Below are 18,249 nucleotides of genomic sequence, written 5' to 3'. Positions count from 1 at the left end.
GGGGCTGGATAATCCTTTGTTACGGGAGCTCTCACACACTGTAGAATGAGCAGCAGCAGCCCTGGCCTCTATCCACTGGTGCCGATAGCACCTTCCAGTCATGACGTAAGTCTCTCCACACAGTGCCAAATGTCTCCCAGGGAGCCAGACTGCTTCCCATGGAGAACCACTGCTTTGGGCCAAGGGAACAGCAACAGCAGAGGCCAAGAGGCATGACGTGTGAACGGGGAAAACTGAGTGGAGCTGAGTGCTGGAGGGTGGGAGGGACAGTGGAAGTGGAAGCTTCAGGTGGTTTGGGGTCTGTTTAGGAAGGGTCTGAAATGCCATGCTAAGAGGTGTGCACTGTATCCTGTGGGTAGTACAGAACCAGTGTAGGTGAGAAGAGGGCCAGGCGGTTAAGAACAGGGCGGAAAGGAGACTGGAGACAGGAAGCTGGGAGAATGGAGGAGAGCCGATCAGAGCGTGAAGGAAGGCGGATGCAGTGCCTGTCACAGGAAGTGCAGATCCTGGGTCCTGCCTCAGAGACTCCCGTTTAGTATGTCTGCACGGGGCTCCAGCTCTGTTTGCTCGAGAGGTTTCCCACAGGTGGGTCTGATCCTGGGCTGGGGTTGAGAGCCACAGCTTGGTGGTGCTGCCATTAACTGTTACTGCTGCAGACAGGACAGCAGGCTGGAGGGAGGAAATGGGAGGGGCCCAACAATGAAGTAGACATGGCACGTCACTAGGTGTGGCTTCCTGGCCTCGCGAGGGCAGGGCACTGTGCTGGCCATTTGAGTTGAGTGCTACCTTTATGCTCCGAAAAGCTCTGGGAATGGCCACACAAATGCTTCTGTGTCTTCTGTTGCAAGATCATTGATGAGGAGATTGTAAGTGCCATTCCTGTAAAGTCCCTTCTGTATGGACCATTCAGTAAATCTGTTAATAATTTAATGCCAGGGAAAACATTGGTTCCAGGACTGTAATCTACCTTTGATCAAGCAGTAATGTTGTGTTTCTTCCTTTGCCGGGTTTCCAGGGAGCCCAGTGCTGACTTAGCATTTAGCTGTTCTGATATTCCACCTTCACAATGGTTGTGTGAATCTTTCACTGTGGTCCCCTTGATTGTTTTTGGGAACCAGGTGACAGCACACAGTTCACCAGCGCTTTGCCGTGCTTGCAAATGAGGATGGTCACTGTGGCATGCCTACCCAGATATCCAGCTCCCCACAGACATGTGCAGACCTGCACACCCCTCCAGTGTTGTTTTGTGTGCCTATGTGTACTCTCTCTCTCTTTTTGCTTCATTTAGTTTGACACTGTAATTGCAGAAGCGGCCAGCTTGATGTCCGGGAGCTGATCTCTCTCTACCCCTTCCTGTTGCCCACCTGCTCTTCATTCACACGGTCTCACCCTCCCCTCCACGAGTATGCAGACCTGAACCAGCTGACCCAGGGGGACCAGGAGAAGATGGCCAAGTGCAAGCGCTTCCTCATGAGCTACTTGAATGAGGTCCGCAGCACGGAGGTAGCAAATGGCTACAAAGAAGACATCGACACGGCCTTGCTCAAGCTGTACGCGGAGGCTGACCACGACAGTCTGCTGGACCTCCTGGTCACCGAGAACTCCTGTCTCCTAACAGACAGCGCTGCCTGGCTAGAGAAGCACAAAAAGTGAGTGTTCTCCCACCTGCCGCCCGGGGCTGCATGCCTGGCCCTTCCCCGCCCAGCAGGGAAACTGTTGTGAAGCTGATGGGGCCAGGATGTTTGAGTTCCCAAGAGATTCATCCAGGGACTACCCTGAAATCATCGTGACAAGCCAGCGCCCCTCGGGTTAGATTACCGTCGTCATGGTCTGCACGCCAGCTGCAGGGGTCTGGGAGGGCAGCAACTCTCATACCAGTTCTTTAATAACAGAGAATACAATTTGGAATGAGTCCTAGGCCTTGTTAGTAAATGAAGTGATTCTTAAGAGTCCTTATATCCCATGTAGGATTCTCCTGTGGAAGACGCCTCATGGATGTTGGTACAATTAATAGGGCACTTTAGCCACTGATGACCAAGAACAGATAGAGACATGTGGATAAATAGACGAAGAGGAGGGCTTATTGATCTCATTGATAAAGGTTATGGCTGAGAACTCTGCCTTCGTCTGTGCACGAGTGTGTAGGCAGCCACCCCAGGCCTTGTGCACAGGCAGTTCATCCGCAGCGACGGACGTGATGAGCACCGGCAGCTCCTTCAGCAGGTGAAGCAGGTGGCCAGGGAGTCCGACCCTTCTGGGCCTCGGGTTTTCCCTTTAAAAATGTTGGGTGACCCCCCTGAGCCCCATTAAGCAATAAGATTCTTTGCCTATGAGTTCTGTTATGTATTTGAAATGGCAGACATCCTGAAGAAACCCCACGGGGACCGTGGCAGTTACATCACTCGATCCTGTTCAGATGCCAAGACAACATGGCTCATGCTGGACTCCATGTGGGTGCTGGTTTTCCCAGCAGGTTCCCTCGGTTTCTCCAATACCCTGTGGAATGGAGTGGTTTTGTTTAGGAGCCAGGAAATGCACTGACACCTCCTGGTGATTACTCGAGATGGTAGGGTCCGGAGAGTCAGTGAAACTTTCTGAGAGGTTGAAGGGTTCCAGCTAACAGTTTGACATCTTGAGAGTTTGCTCTTTGAGGAAAGAAATGCGACACCCCCTGGGTCACTTGCTCCAGTCACTTGCTGGGGAGGAGGAGGACCACGAGTGGGACATACCTACAGAACTTGGGAGCTTGGGGATGGCTCACTGCCCAGGCAATGCCAGTATCATTGCTAAGCCCTTCCACTTGCAAGTGAGAAAATGGTGGGCCAGGGAAACTAATCCACTTGTTCAAGGTCATACAGGTCGTAAGTATCGAAGCCTGAATTGAAACTCAGGTTCTTGACCTCTGGATGACCTCCCCCAGGACTCTCCCTGGAGTTCTGTTCTCTGCGATGCCTGGATACTGTTGGCCTTTATTGCTGTCATTCATGTTCACACTCCTTCCCCTTCTTCTACTGACAGCTCAGACAGCGTACCTTCCGAAGCCTTCTAATATTGGGTTTAATAATGGGTAACTGAAGAGATAGGAAATTATAGCAATATTTGATGCAGATTGTAAAGCAATTCCAAATGTGATTTTCCATTGTATAATTACAGTTTTGTCAGCTTGTCTTAGACCTGAATGTGATCCTTTTTGGAAATTGATAGGGCATATATTTTAATAGCGTAAGCAAATAAACAGAAATGAGGATCCTTTTGTTGTTTGAAATTTGTTGTTGAACTCTGAATTGAATACAGTATGGGGCCGGGGGTGTCAGGTGGGTACCAGGGCCATGGATGGTGCTGTGTGGGTGCCGCCCACAGAAGGTGGTAGTGGGGAGAGGGGCACTTACCACATTGTTTTCTTTCAGGTATTTTGCCCTTGGACTGCTCTATCATTATAATAACCAAGACGCGGCTGCAGTGCAGGTTAGTTAAAGCATTTTAGCATTATTTAAAAATTAGCACCGTTTAACTTGGTGTTACTTTAAAAAAAAAAACACACACAAATTAATAGAGACCACTTTTGCCTGATCTCCAGTCTTTTTTATAGGACAAAATTAATACTGTTTTTAGAAAGTGAATTCCTTGAGAAATGTTGGTCAAGAGTATTTTGTTTGTCTTACATCTCTTTAAAAACATTATCAAGATTCAGTTTTTAAAAATCTAAAAAATAAAAATACGACTTCTTTTTGAGGCAGAAGGCATAGTATATCTCTGCCTTATCAGAAAATTAAAACTATGAATAACTGTTTATAATTTTCTTTTAATGTTAACAAATTTGTGATATTAATAACTTCATGACAATGACTATTGCCAATGAGCTGGGTAAATTATTATTCCCATGTCATCTGTGACAAAACTACAGCTGACCAAGGCCTGTCACTGGGCCAGGGTCATCCACTGTTCGGGGGCAGAGCTGGGATTCGAACCAGTGCTTCAGGTTGTTCTGGCAGGGATGCAGAGCCTGAATTGAAATGGCTCCAAGTGTCAGTCTTGTCTCTTGTCTTGCATCTGACATCATATGACTGGTTTTGTCTCACGCTCTCAGGAGACTGTCCCCCTTATATTACGTGTCATCCACTGGTATCGTTTGTATTGTACTTTCCTCATGGTGCGTTTTTTGTTTTGTTTTGTGACTGGCCAAGACCATCAGCAGTATTCACCAAGCTAAAGTCAACTTCATGACTGTGGGAAAGCCACACATGTGTTTAGTTAAACTATCGTGGTAACATCATTGCAGAATAGGTTAAAAAAAAAATGGATTTCCATTAACATGCTAAGAGTAGATTTGGGGGTCAAAGATAAAATTTTTATTTACAGCATATAATTCTAAGAATTACAGCTTGATATAAGGGTAATAATAGTATTAGCAGAGGTAGATATCGAGAGATTTGCAAAATTGAAATCATATGGAATAAATCTCTGTATATGGCAGAATTCTACTATTAAAAAATGACACATTTCAATGTATGTGTGATTAGGTTATTTGGTTTGGGGAATTCAGTGTTGAAGAAACTCATACCATAAAAATGTTGGTGTGTTGATATCACGATTACAGGCCTGCCCTGTTTCTTGGGCTTCTTGCTGGTGGTGAGGTTCAGAAGTGCAGTGCGGTCCTCTGCCCCCCGCCACTTCCCTTCCCCCGCTTCCCACCCCCGTGAGGCCGCCTCATTCTGGGGTTCTGAAAGTAAGCTTCAATTTACACGGCAGGGAAGTTTCTGGATGAAATGGTAGAGGCCTTTCATTACTAGAGTCTGTGATGAGACCCTGTGCAAAAGACCATCAGAACACTAGGGGACAGAATCAGCAAAGTTTTCAAAAACGTAGTATCTGACTATCACAATTGAAAAAGGACTTCAAAAATCAAGGGTTCCTGGGATGGAAAAGATGGAGACCGCGTAGCTGATGGGCATAGGTGAATTCCTTCTGTGTTGCGATGTTGTCAGCGATGGTTTTTCATGAAGTAACTTTTTTTAATACCTCCACCTTTTCCTATACATTATCTTTACTACTTGTGTTACTGCGATATCATTAAAAAGGAAAGAAAAAGAACCTGGTGCTTTATTTTCTTGATTTCCTGTACCACATTTTCTACATTTCTTAATTTCTCTGAAAAAAGTTAAAATAGATTTAAGCACTTAAAATTTGTCCTACTTCTTTTAAGTATTAAAAGGCCAAGTAAACATACGATTTATCGCAGCTGAGTCTAAAAGGTACGTAACCTTGACCTTCTGTTTCTTTTTATTTTCACGCCTTTCCAGTTGTGGGTGGACATTGTGAATGGGGATATTGAGGACTCCACTCGCGCAGACCTGTACGAGTACATCGTTGATTTCCTCACGTACAGCTCCGACCAAGAACTAGTGTGGAAGTATGCCGACTGGGTCCTGCAGAAAAGTGAGGAGGTTTGTGCTTCGTAAATGAATTCTCTTGGAGGAGTGAGGACTGGTTAAAAACAGTCAAAACCTCTATTTTAGGGGGATAAACAAGCGATGCTTCAACCTCTCCATCTGCTTTCTTTGCTCCCCCTTTTGTGTGTGCCCTTGAGCCATCTGAATCCCAGATCTTTGGGAAGTTCTAGATTTCACTGCTTCTGAGACACACTGTTCAGCGTCCTCTGTCTGGGACAGACAGGCCACTTTAATAGAAAAGCAAGAAGCATAGCCAGGCCCCATTCTCAGCATCTGGTTAAAAACGTGTGTTTATGAACTGCCACCCCTAACTAAGTCTGGCACTTTAGTTTTCTGTGGGCTGGAGCAGGATCAGATGGTTGCCCACGGGGTTTGGTGCCAGGCCTGGGCCACGGCGGCAAAGCCATGCCCTGTGTCTGCCCCCGCCACTCCTGATGTGGAAGTTATGAGCCTGGAGGAAGGAGGGTGGCCGTGAGCAGGACTTGCCCATCTTGGAGGCTGAGACAGGACGTCAGTGAGAAAGCACCTGTTGGCTGTTGGCTCTAGGGGAAACAGCAGGCTCAGGACACAGAGACAGAATCCTAAGTAAGTCCCCAAAGATGACCAGGAAAGAGATAGCATGTCAGTCCTCACTATTAAAAACATCCACATTCCCTCGGCTCCCTGAAGAGACAAAGTTAGCTTTCTGGTGCAGACCTTGGTCGTAAACGTGGTCTCTGCGTGTTGTGTCTGCTGCTCTGAAATCTGACTTGGAATATGTTCTCCATGCTGCTGTCCTAACTGCGAGGTCAGAGCCCACGTGCTTCGTGTGTGCCATCTCCACTTTGCCTCTGTGCACATGCACAGACTGCTTGTCCCAGCAGTGCTCATGCACCTCTGCAACACAGACCTAATGCTTTTGGAAGCATGGGGCTCTTCCCAGTGCTAGTAGGTGATAAGAGCACATCAGGCACAGAATTATCCGCCCAATAGTGTGCCCGTCCCTGACACACGTCATCTCTTAAACATTGCAACAGCCCCACAAGGTGGGCATTTATAGATGAGGAAACAGAGGCTCAGAGAGCTTAAGAAACTTTCCCAAGGTCATATAGTTGCTAGAGCTCTGCTGTTTTGCTCATGTTTGGGGTTTTTGTGTGGCGTGTGTGTGTGTATACATGTGTGTATATGTGTATACATGTGTGCCTGTGTGTGTGAGAGTATGCACACGTAAGTGCCCAGGGGAGGTGCAGGATGCCTTTTCTTCCCTATTGGCCACCCTAGCCTTTCCTTGGAAGGTGGAATTACACACTGGGGGCCCTTAGGCAGGCACAGGGAGGCGGCCTAGAAACCTGTCAGGGACCAGCGTGGCTCTCACGTAGATAATAATCCACAGAGTAGGTGTCAGTGATGGGAGAGCTGAGTTGACTGAGTGTTCAGCATTTTATGTATTCTCTCCCTTACTATTCAGTGAGTGACCATTGTGTTTTTGGATGACATTAATATTACAAAGTTTTGCTTCGTGGAGTGTCAAACTTGCTACCAATATATGTTTCGTTCTTTCATTTCTGACCTATTTTAAAAAAATCCACAGGGATATATGAGGATGGTTTCAGAGCTTAGCCACCTTTCCTGTCTTTGCTGTTTGGGCTTTGTCAGGGCTCTATGCTTCACTTTTTCTGTATCGCCATATGTTTTGACAATGATTTTACCCGAAGCATGAACATGCAATGCTCAGGATGAAGATAAGATGGTGACTTTGAAAAGCATAATCACTGAATCGCTGCTTTCCTTTTAGGTTGGAGTTCAAGTTTTCACCAAGAGACCTTTGGACGAGCAGCAGGAGAACAGCTTTAATCCAGATGATATTCTCAGTTGCCTTCAGAAGTACCCGAAGGCTCTTGTTAAATATCTGGAACATCTGGTTATAGACAGGAGACTGCAGGTGAGACTTCAGAGCTCAGACTGAGGCGTGCAGGCTGTAGGGTCATGGCACTAACTGAAGAGGTGAAATTCAACGATCACACTGCTGGCAGATGGTTCTTCTGTGATGTTTTACATTCCCTGAGTGCTCAGTCTGTACTTGTTGATGGTCTGCAGGGGAACTGGAGGTTTGTGAAGGAGACGGGAGGAATAGGTAGTTGTTTTTTTTAACCCCCCCATCTCGTGTCCACTCAGCCTATATTTCTTTCCACTATTCATTCCTTGTTATTTTTCTTAAAGGAAATGAGAGAAGCTGCACCCTTTGGGAGAATATGTAAATCCTGTGACCCTTACTTCTCAAAATGAGAAGTAACCCTTTTATATTTTCCCCATAGATGTTAAACTCACCTTCTCTGAGCGGTTTTCAGTCCAACAGACGTGTTCTGCTACTTGTCCTTGGGAATCTGCCCAGCTACCCTCCACATGATTTGGCTCCCTGAGCGCTTGCTGACGGGGGGCCCTCCCAGCTTCCCACTCGCAAACCCTGCATGTGCTTTTCCCCGTTTCCTGCAGAAGGAAGAGTACCACACACACCTAGCAGTGCTGTACCTGGACGCAGTGCTGCAGCACAGGGCTGGCACCAGTGGCAAGGGCTCGGAAGTCACCGAGACACAGGCCAAGCTCCAGCGCCTGCTCCAGAAATCCGACCTATACCGCGTCCACTTTCTGATGGGTGAGCAGGACCTCGGCAGTCTTTCCACTGATAGTGCTGTTGGGTGGGCACGGGCAGCAGAGGTGAAGGTGTGAGCGTGGCTTCTTATTTTATTCCTTGGTGATTCCTTGAGCCTCTTTTGGCACCTAGTCAGCCTTCCTAGGGGGTCGGGCGAAGCTACTTGTGTCCCCTCCCCCTCTCACCCCCACAAATGGACAGTGGCCTTTTACCTTCAGTCAATTCTCCTTATTATTCACTGTAGTTGGGTTCTATAGTCTCCACAAACACTGAGTTAATGAATACCAAACATTGCACCAAATTCAGGGTCAGTTAGGTACCTGCTACACATTTTCCTCAGCTGACCAAGACGTAACCTTGTTGATGTGTTTCCCTTTAAAGACACCTTACTTAATATTCATTTGACTCATTGACATTGAACTCACACCAACGGCAGTGTCACTCAAGCCTAAGCGACGCTCACCTGACACACTCATCTGACACACCTATTTTCTCTGCAAGGCCCATCACAGCCGTTCTTTCATCCTGTGTTGAGACACCACCTCAGCACTGTGCTTGGGCCATTTTGAATGCTGAAATCACCAACAAAATCACAAAAATGCAAACCCATGTCACCAAGTAGACCTTTGTTGTCGTTTACCAATAACAAAGCGGAGTGTCTCCCTGTTTGACCTCAGCTGGGAATGTGCGTGTCGCGTGCCTCAGATTCTGTGCCTCTCTGCACAAGTCCACACATGGCCACAAAAGCACCGCAAGTACTGATTTTATAGTTACAAATAAATTTTGGCAAGTAGGCAAATTGGCAAATGCAGTATGACTAATGAGGATAGACTATATATACGAGGTGTGATCCAACAATACAGTGAATGTTTAAATTAAAAAAAAATTATTACAGTAAAGGACACATTGCCATTACTCCCCCTAACAATACTCCCCCTCGCTTTGAACACACTTATCCCATTGTTCTTGCCACTTTCTGAAGCAGTTCTGGAAGTCCTCTTTCGTGAGTGTCTTTAGTTGCACTGTCGTGGCTGCCTTGTTGTCCTGAATCATTTTGACTTTGGGGAAGAGCCAGAAGTCGCATGGTCCAGATCTGGTAAATAAGGTGGATGAGGACACACCGTAATATTTTTATTTGACAGAAATTGCCATATACCAGAAGCGATGTGTGACACGGAGTGTTGTCACGATGGAGGATGACTTACAGCACATTTTAAAACACACCTTCTTTCAATTGTACTTCACGCCTGATTAAACTGCACAGAACAAATTGAAACTTGTCACACGGTGTTACTACAGTTCAACGCACCATTTCCCGTATTAAAGATCCTTGGCTTTCCATTGGATGGCGCTCGGCAGCAGCATTCACAAGGGAAAGGCTCTGTGTCACACATCACTTCTGGTACGGCAATTTCTGTCAAATAAAAACATTAGTGTGTCCTCATCTACCTTATTCACCGGATCTGGCACCATGTGACTTCTGACTCTTCCCCAAAGTCAAAATGACCATGAAAGGAAAACGTTTTTAATTGATTCAGGACATCGAGGCAGCCACGACAACTCAACTAAAGACACTCACAAAAGAGGACTTCCAGAACTGCTTCAGAAAGTGGCAAAAATGATAGGATAAGTGCTCAAAGTGAGGAGGGATACTTTGACTTTTACTATAATTTTTTGTTTTTTAATTTAAACATTCACTGTGTTATTTGATTACACCTCATGTGCCAAGCACAGGGCAAAATGCCTAATATGTTTCATGATGCTTTTCCACAACAAACCTATGAAGTAAGTTCTGTTATTTTTTATTATTTTTATTATAGGTGAGTATATTGAAGCTTAGAGAAGTGACCCCCTTGCCACAGGTTACACAGCTCCTGAGCAGTAGATCCAGACCAGAAACTGGGTTGAAGTCTCACGTGGACAGCCAATACTAGTTCTAGCTGGCACTTGACATTCAGTTGTGACACTCGTCAGCCTCGCCAGTCGCTCACAGCTGCTGTCCATTCTGATTGGTCAGTGCCCACGCAACACTGGTTGTTCGACATTTTTGCCGTCACCCATGACTTACTGCGTACTTTATACTTCCCAAATCCCTTCATAAACGTCTCATTGCTAGTCATGAGTTTGTTGATGAATGTTTTCCCCCAGCCACTTTTTTCAAACTCGTATTGAGTGTTGGTCATGCACCAAGAATATGAAGAGAGATGTGACTTGGTTCTCATCCTCAGTTTAACCAGAGGGCACATGAGGGTCAGTAGAAGCTCCATGTGGGGCTGAGGGAGCAGCAAGCCTTGCCTTGGAGTGGAGGGGCAGGGAGAGCCTCCCAGAGGGGTCTTGTCATAAAGGTTATGACTGCTAACAGTCATAAAGATTAAGGCTGGGCTTGCAGGCCAGACCTAGGAGCTTATAGGAAATGGGGTGTCCCCAAGGCACTCTGGCAGAGCACTGCAACTCAGACTAATTCTGTGCCCTGCTAGCCAGGTGACTTTGGAGGGGTGTTAGCCTGGGCAGGTTGCAGGAATGGTTCCTGTCAGGCCTACCCACTCGAGGTGACAGAGAACCAAATATAAATGAGATGAGAGATGTGAAAAGTATAGACCACTCCAGTGACCTTTTCTTAACCATCTCTGTGCCTCTCCCTGTGCCTTAAATGTGACATCCACTTAGTAATTATGTGCTGACAGTTCTTTGTCAGGATGGTGATGGTGCATGTGGCAGCATCTGTGTCTAATGCTATAGGTAACTTGTTGAAGAGCCAGCCCTTTGCTACAGGACTAATGGTGTCTGCCAGCTGCATCAGGCCTGGAGGTGGCAAAACGGCAAATGCAAAATGCCTATAATTGGAATATTAACTTTGGCCCCTGAAATAGAAGTCCTCGGAATATCCCTTCACAGTGGGAAGAGGTCTTATGTCATCTTTCTATCTACAGGGGATCGGGAAGCAAAGGGACGTTACCCAAAGAGAGAGCCCACTGAGGACAGGGCCTTGGTCAGAACTGAGGCTCTGTTGGCATCATTTGACTTATTTTTTTTTTTAACAGTTCTGGCATTTAATTAGGTTTTTCATAATTAATTTAGAACACCAGTTTGTGAGGATAAACCCCATCTGTGAGAGTAAACACAGAGTGGAGGTAGCCCTGGAGCTGAGGAACAGCTTTGACTTCTGGCAGAATTTGCGAGTCCACAGCTTTCTGATCAATTTTGCGCTGCTCTGTAATCTGTGTTTCTCTTTCTCTGTGTTGAAGCTCTTCCCCTCCTGGTGCCGGGGCTTACGCGCTTCTTCTTGAAGTAAGCAGCAGTGAGATGTTTGGGGGTTTTCACACCACTGATACCAATTTTGGTGGAGGTGGTGATGACAGATTTCTGGTGTGTTTTATGCAGAGGAACTTGATGGAGGTACAGCGGTCCAGTCACAAGTAGCCACTGCTCAGCTGCTTCAGGAAAACCACCCTCTTGCCTCTATGGCGCCCAGTGAGGATGATCAGAACGGTCCCGGGAGTGATGCTGGCCCCAGGTTTTCTCACATGCTGACTGAAGGGCTTTTTGCCATGACTCAGCAGCTTTCGAGGCACATCTTTAGTAGGATAGTATCCAGGCATTTTGCGAAGTTTAACCACTCGAGTGCCACCATTCTTGTCACCACCAACTGGTTTCGTGACAGTAGCAAGCACCTCCTCCTCCTTTTTCTTTTCAATCCTGGATTTAGCTGCTGAATACTTCCTCCTGTACTGGCCTTTCGGGAATACATAGCTGATCAGGAATATCTGCGGATTCCTCTGAGCAGGACAGGATTTCGGCTGCAGTGGGGCTTCCCCTCCTTAGGCGTTTGGCCTTGAGGTTCGCCTTCTTAACCTGCCCCCAGCATCAGCCTTCTTGGCTTCAGGTTTCTTCTTAGCGTCCGGCTTCTCAGCTTTTTCACCCGCCATCTTGCAAGGTGGGAAAGAGCTCATTTGACTTATAACCTGGAAACTTAACTTGCTAGAGAAACAAAATCTTTAGACTGATTTAGACATGGATTTTTAACACTACGAATCTACATTCCTTTCCATGAAATAATTTTAAATTAGAATAAAGGTGTTCAGCACACTTTCTGGGGCAAGGTGATATCATCTGGATTGAGTGAATAAGTGCCTTTCTGCTTTAGTCAAAAGATACCTCACTGGGAAAAAATAGGAATCGTGATGGATTAATTGGAAGCCTGGCATTGATGTGACGTTGTCTCCTTGGGGCCTTTGGGTCCCAACACATGGGTCATGTGCTTCATTCATTCTCTAAACACTTGAAAATCTGTATTCTGAGAGCTGGCTGTACTTAGAAGTAGAGTCTGTTATGGAGCATGGAAATACAAGAACGCCTTCTCCAGACAGTCTGGATGGTTGTGTTTAGAAGTGTTGGTGTGGCCAGGTTGGCTTCCCCTTTTCCTATGCTGAAAGCAGCAGGGAAGCCAGTTACTGGGCTGAATGGGCCCCCAGCGCAGCCCTGCCTGTTCTAACATGTGGGTTCTGCCCAACAGAGAGGGTCCAGGGTGCTGGCCTGCCCATGGAGAGCGCCATCCTGCACGGGAAGCTGGAGGAGCACCAGAAGGCCCTGTACATCCTGGTGCATGAGCTGAGGGACTTCTCGGGGGCCCAGGACTACTGCCTGTGGCGCTCCGAGGGCAGAGACCCACCCTACCGGCAGCAGCTCTTCCACACGCTGCTGGCCATGTACCTCAGCCCCAGCCCGTCCACACCCGAGCTGGCTGTGGCTGCCGTGGACCTCCTGAACCAACACGCCACAGAGTTCGACGCCGCCCAGGTCCTGCAGCTGCTGCCGGGCACCTGGTCGGTACAGCTGCTCTGCCCGTTTTTGATGGGGGCCATGAGGGACAGTATCCACACCAGGAGGACCGCCCAGGTGGCTGTCGGCCTGGCCAAGTCTGAAAACTTAATCTACAAATACGATAAGGTGAGAGCCTGGCCAACTTCTTTGACTACTCAGGGCCCGTTTTACCTGTGGGAAAATATTATCTGTCAGGTTTTTTTCTCTACAACTTCTACACCTCAAACATACAATTCTACTCAAATGGAAGCAGAGGCTAGGCTAGCAGGCGTAACGCTGCTGTGGTTTTTCTCACCTTTTAGACGCTGATGATCAAGAGAGCACAGCATGTATGTATACTGTGTGCCAGGCACTTTTCTGCACTTTATATCATGACATCACTTCATCATCACAGCAGTTTTATGCAGTATCTACTAGTATTATCTCCATTTCACAGAAGAGGAAACTGAGGCACAGAGAAGTTACACAGTAGATGAAAGAGCCCAGATGTGAGTTCCAGGCCACTTGAGAGCTCCACATTCTTGGTGCCTGTGGTACTCAGCTCCTGTTGTTCTAACAAATATAATACCACAGACTCAGGGCCTTAAACAACAGACGTTTATTTCTCACAGTTCAGAGGCTGGAAGTCCAAAATCAAGGTGCCTGATGAGAGCTCCCTTCCTGGCTTGTAGACAGCCCCCTTCATGCTGTGTCCTCATAGGGCAGAAACAGAGCAAGCTCTGGTATCTCTTCCTCTTCTTACAATGGCCCTAATCCCATCATGGGATCCCCACCCACCTCATGGCCTCATCTAACCTTAATCACCTGCCAAAGTCTCCACCTCCAAATACCATCACATTAGAAATCAGGGCTTCATATATGAATTTGGGGGGTGGGGGGGGCCACACGAACATTCAGTCTGTAGCAGCCCCCAAGTTTACCTCCCTCTGTGAGGCCCCTGCTCCCCATGGCCAGCATAGTGACCTTCCAGGAAGCGACGCATTCCCCACACTTGGAAGCCTTTATTGACTGCCCAGTAGAGGAATCGAGGCCTAAAAGATTCAGTCCCACCTCCTTTGGCCTGCCCCTGCCCATCACTCATGGCTCGCCAGGACGCGTGGCATCGCCCAGTCTGATATACTGTTGCACACGTGCAGACTTTGTACCTGCCATTCCCTGTGCTGGAGGCATTCAAACCTTTTCCTTTTGTGCCAGGTGAACACCTACTGGAAACCCAGCCTAAGTACTTTTCCCCTTGTGAAAGCTTCATACCGCTTTAGGCAGATTAACCAACGTCTTTGCCCACGCATATCCTGTGAACACACACATTCATAGTTGTCTGCCTTTACTGTTAGACCTTGGGTTCTTTGAGGGGGGAAAAGCATCATTTACTTACCTCCGTATTCCTAGAGCCAAGTCTGGCATCTTGTAGGTACTGAAGCAATGTTTGTTGAATGACTGATAAAACTAATGTTTCCATGGTGAATTGCTGCCAATAGGCTGACTGACGTGCCTGGGGTGGCACAAGTGAATTGTGTAGCAAGGCTCTTTAAATTGCAAAACTTAAGTCCTATTTATCAGACAGTGGAGTCACAGCTCTGTTTTCATTAGTTACCTTTAAAGAAATGAAATTATGTGTCCTAGAACCAGTAAGGAATATGCCACTAATCATCCCTAAGGGACAAAGTCCCTTATTCATGCCTTACTTTTCATGTTTGCCGATGAGCGGACCAGGGAATTAGATGATTTGTGTGGACTTACTCAGCTCTAATATTCATGATGTTAGTAGGCCTTGCTGAAATATATCCGAGCTCACAGCCCGTGAGAGAGAGAACCTGGGTTGGAAAAGCCTCGGCCAGACATGCAGCGATGACTTTTGTAAAATAAGAAAGCAGTTTTGTGGCTTTTTGTTTTTTTACTTCTCTAGTTACTAAGGATGTTTTTGTTTATTTTCACTTCTAATATTCTGCTTCAAGAAGTTGATATAAAAGCACTCCTCATTGGTAAAAATCATGGGTAATGCATATCAACTCTGAAAATGGTGTGACACTGTGAGAATTCTGTCTTTGTTTCTTTTTGCAGATGAAGTTGAAAGGAAGCTCAGTTCGGCTCTCAGACAAAAAGCTGTGCCAGATGTGCCAAAATCCCTTCCGGGAGCCCGTGTTTGTTAGATATCCAAATGGTGGTCTCGTGCACACCCACTGTGCTGCCAGCAGACACACGAACCCCAGCTCCCCCAGCCCCGGCACTCGGACTTGAAGAGGCCACCTGAGGGCGCCAGGGCGACCCCGAGTTCTTTACCAAGCCTGCTGGAAGCAAAGAGCAGAAAGAAAGCCTCTGCGCTACATCAGCCAAGATGAAGGGATGACATCTGGGCGCCAGGGAGACTTCAGTCACTGTGAAACCAGGACACTTCCCTGCTGACCACCCTGCATTGAATGTAAATGGAAAATCCGAAAATAGAGACATGCAAGAGTTCACCCGCCCAGGTACAGAGTCATCCAAAGCAGCTCTCCACTTGGAAAGAAAATTGAGCCTTCCCTGTGCGCTCCAGACAAACTGGACAACCCCTACCCCTATGCCCAATCTTCAGACAGCCATTCTCACTGGAAACATTTGCTTCAGGGTGGCACAGAGGTGACACCTTCTCTCGGCCAGGTGAGTGGCCAGGGTGCAGAGTCCTGTGCGGGTGGGTTTTGCTGTCACACGTGCTCCATCCACACAGCACAACCACTGGTGTCCTGTCTGTTTCCAAGACGACCTCGTGGGCTCTGCCTTTGCCCTTGGCAATGGCTGACCTGAGGGAAGTGTTTCTGTTCCTTCCTGCTTCCCCTCTGGCTCTCAGCCACCAAAAGGTTCTGCCTTGTTTACCCAAGCACTCCCTTTGGGGTAACTGTGTGCTTCTGGCTGCCTAGCAAGTGAAGGCCTATAAGAAACTAATGAAGTGCAAGACAGAAGCTGCCTCACCCTTCCTGAAGACGACAGCAGAAAGGGAACCCGTGGTGGGGAAGGGCCCAGGCATGTGTCGCTTCACTGTCATGTCATCTGCTGATCTGAAACGCCACAATTCATGTGTGTAACTAAGAATTTGTATTTCAAGTTACATCATCTTTGTCGTTTTGCTCTTGTTTAGAAATTAGTCTGTCGTATTCGTGAGGGGTGTTTTTTCTTGTTAAAATGTACCTCCTACTGAATACTCGGGAAATTAAAAGGGAAATATTATGAGTGCAAACCGAGCATATTTTGGAAGAGGCCGGTTTTACCCTCACACTCTCAGCAGGGCAGGCAGTGGGTGACAGCCGCCTTTGCACGTGGCAGAGACGTCACCTTTCTTGCAGGTAATGCCACACCCCCTCCGAGGAAGACCAGTCAGGCCACCTCACCTCCCAGCACTTTACACACCTGCTCCAAGGTGTCCTGACCACACAGGAAAAATGCCTCTTGGACATCAGACCGAAAATTCATTTTGTGTTCCTGTCAAACGACTGAAGCTGTTGTTACTTCACTGCCCTCTTTTGAATCTCTTCATTTTGATTACTGATTCTGTTAAGGCACTAACAACAAAGACACTGTACCCCCTGGCGTAGCACTTGGAAAACAAGCATCAGCTTCTATGTGTGAGAAGAGAGGACCGTGGTGCACTCCCTCTGCTTCAGCCTGAGCCTTACACAGAGGGCAATGAAGAGCTTGTTCTCCGTTCTTTAAAAAATGTTTTCTCTACTAATAATGGTCAGTGTTCCTTTTCCTTTTGTGATGCGAACTGGGCCAAGAAAGCAAAGGCATCCATGCATTGTTTCCTAACTGTCTCCATGATCTAAAGAATAAATGAAGAAGAAACTCTCCTTGTGACTCCACCATATGCTGTGTAAATTGGTAATGGGTTCAAAGCCCGGTCATGAGTTTCACCCTGTGGATGACTGTTGTGGAATCGTCATATGACTACTGTGCACACTGTCATTACAACTTGGGAGCTTGGATTTACTCCTCAGAGAACATTCGCACATGCAACATTGCACTTTTAAAAGCACTGTCTCTCTCTACTCAAAATGGGTAAAATCTTGAAAAAGCCCTGCAATTGCTCATTCCTAACTTGAGGGCACTAGTCTCTTTTTCCTCTGAACGTTGATCAATATTTTAAAACGTTTGTTATGCTTTAGAATAATGGGAATTAAAGTTGTACTGTTTTCCATCTCCACCAAATCCTCTAAGACAGGCAGAAGTCTGTGACACTGTGCAGACATTATCTCCTGTGTTAAAAACCATACCTTTCTCAAACTCCCAGAAGGCTCTTAAATCATATTTTTAAAAGAAATACATGGTTCTTACTACAGGCCTGCTGTTTTGTGACTGTGCTGTTGAATCGAGCAATTAGAGCCCTCACTCAGCCCTTTTTTCCCCTCCCTAGGTTCAGTGTAACCATTCTAGTTAAAACAGCATGAATGAACTCAGTTGACATTAATATTCCACAGGCAATACTATTTAATTCTGTGAACTGTTAATCTGCTGTTGCCTACCAGGTACTAAGGTGGGAGCGCCACATGGGCTGTGGCGTGCTGGGACTGAGCTCAGAGCTGGGACGCCCTTGCCCAGGAGTAAATGTGCCAGCGAGCTTCCAGAGTGCCAGGAGGCTCCGGTGGCCGCAGGGTGGCACCAGCCAACTGACTGACGCCTGTCACACAGCTAGGGTAGCCCTTGCTTCTTGCTTGCTGTCCCTATGGAAGCCGTTGTCCTTGCGACTTTCCCCTTTGGCCCTGGTTGGGTCCCAAATACACAAGATGTACAAATGTAAACTTGTTGATTTTATTAAAATTCTTGTAATTCTTTGTTCTTTCTGTAGTGTTTTTTTGTTTTGTTTTTAACAAAAATTATGAGAGAAGGGTTTGCACTCACCGAGCACCTAGCCTGAGGAGTTCTACAACTTATTCACCCACACCTACTGGCTCCTCCAGCACCTGCAGAGGGCTTGTATGGCCACCCCTTACATTTTTTGTTATTCACCGATTTTTTTTTTCCCCTTTCTTCTGCCTCCCCCACACCCCCCAACTCTGGTTCAAGCGGTTATTTCTCAGTCTAGTTGTGTAGGACACAGCTCCCTGGCCCATGCTGGTATTATGAGCCTTGCGCTCCCCCAGCAGTCGGTCACCAGTCACTCACAGCAGCTTTCGCCAGCTGTCAGCCACTCACACTGCCAGCCACTCATGCTGTCCACCGACCGTTCATAGCAGTACACGGTAGCCCACGGCATTAGCTAATGACAGTAGCCCACGGCAGCTCACGCCAACCTCCGGCTGCTGTGATGACAGCAGCCCAGCTCCAGGGAGAGCTGTTGTTCACACTCTTAGCTGTAGAGGGCACAGCTCACTGACCCAT

At 47.1% G+C, this 18,249-nt stretch overlaps 1 protein-coding gene and 1 pseudogene across 5 annotated transcripts in view; one reads left to right on the top strand and one right to left on the bottom strand.

Moving 5' to 3' along the window:
• The window catches only part of TGFBRAP1 (transforming growth factor beta receptor associated protein 1), a 68,311-nt gene extending 50,609 nt beyond the window's left edge, over positions 1-17,702 (top strand). For all 5 annotated transcript variants that reach the window (XM_074332477.1, XM_074332476.1, XM_074332475.1 and 2 more), the window contains 7 exons: positions 1,308-1,649; positions 3,408-3,465; positions 5,301-5,444; positions 7,225-7,371; positions 7,923-8,082; positions 12,593-13,026; positions 14,962-17,702. In XM_074332477.1, coding sequence (XP_074188578.1) covers positions 1,308-1,649; positions 3,408-3,465; positions 5,301-5,444; positions 7,225-7,371; positions 7,923-8,082; positions 12,593-13,026; positions 14,962-15,138 — 1,462 coding nt within the window. In that variant the 3' untranslated portion in view covers positions 15,139-17,702. The remainder of the gene's footprint in view (positions 1-1,307; positions 1,650-3,407; positions 3,466-5,300; positions 5,445-7,224; positions 7,372-7,922; positions 8,083-12,592; positions 13,027-14,961) is intronic.
• On the bottom strand, positions 11,154-12,005 carry LOC141571590 (large ribosomal subunit protein eL6 pseudogene; annotated as a pseudogene).
• Positions 17,703-18,249: the final 547 nt, after the last annotated feature.

Source organism: Rhinolophus sinicus, linkage group LG05, assembly GCF_036562045.2.
Source record: "Rhinolophus sinicus isolate RSC01 linkage group LG05, ASM3656204v1, whole genome shotgun sequence".
NCBI classification, from domain to species: Eukaryota; Metazoa; Chordata; class Mammalia; order Chiroptera; family Rhinolophidae; genus Rhinolophus; species Rhinolophus sinicus.
This window is presented reverse-complemented; position numbering and strand designations above follow the sequence as displayed.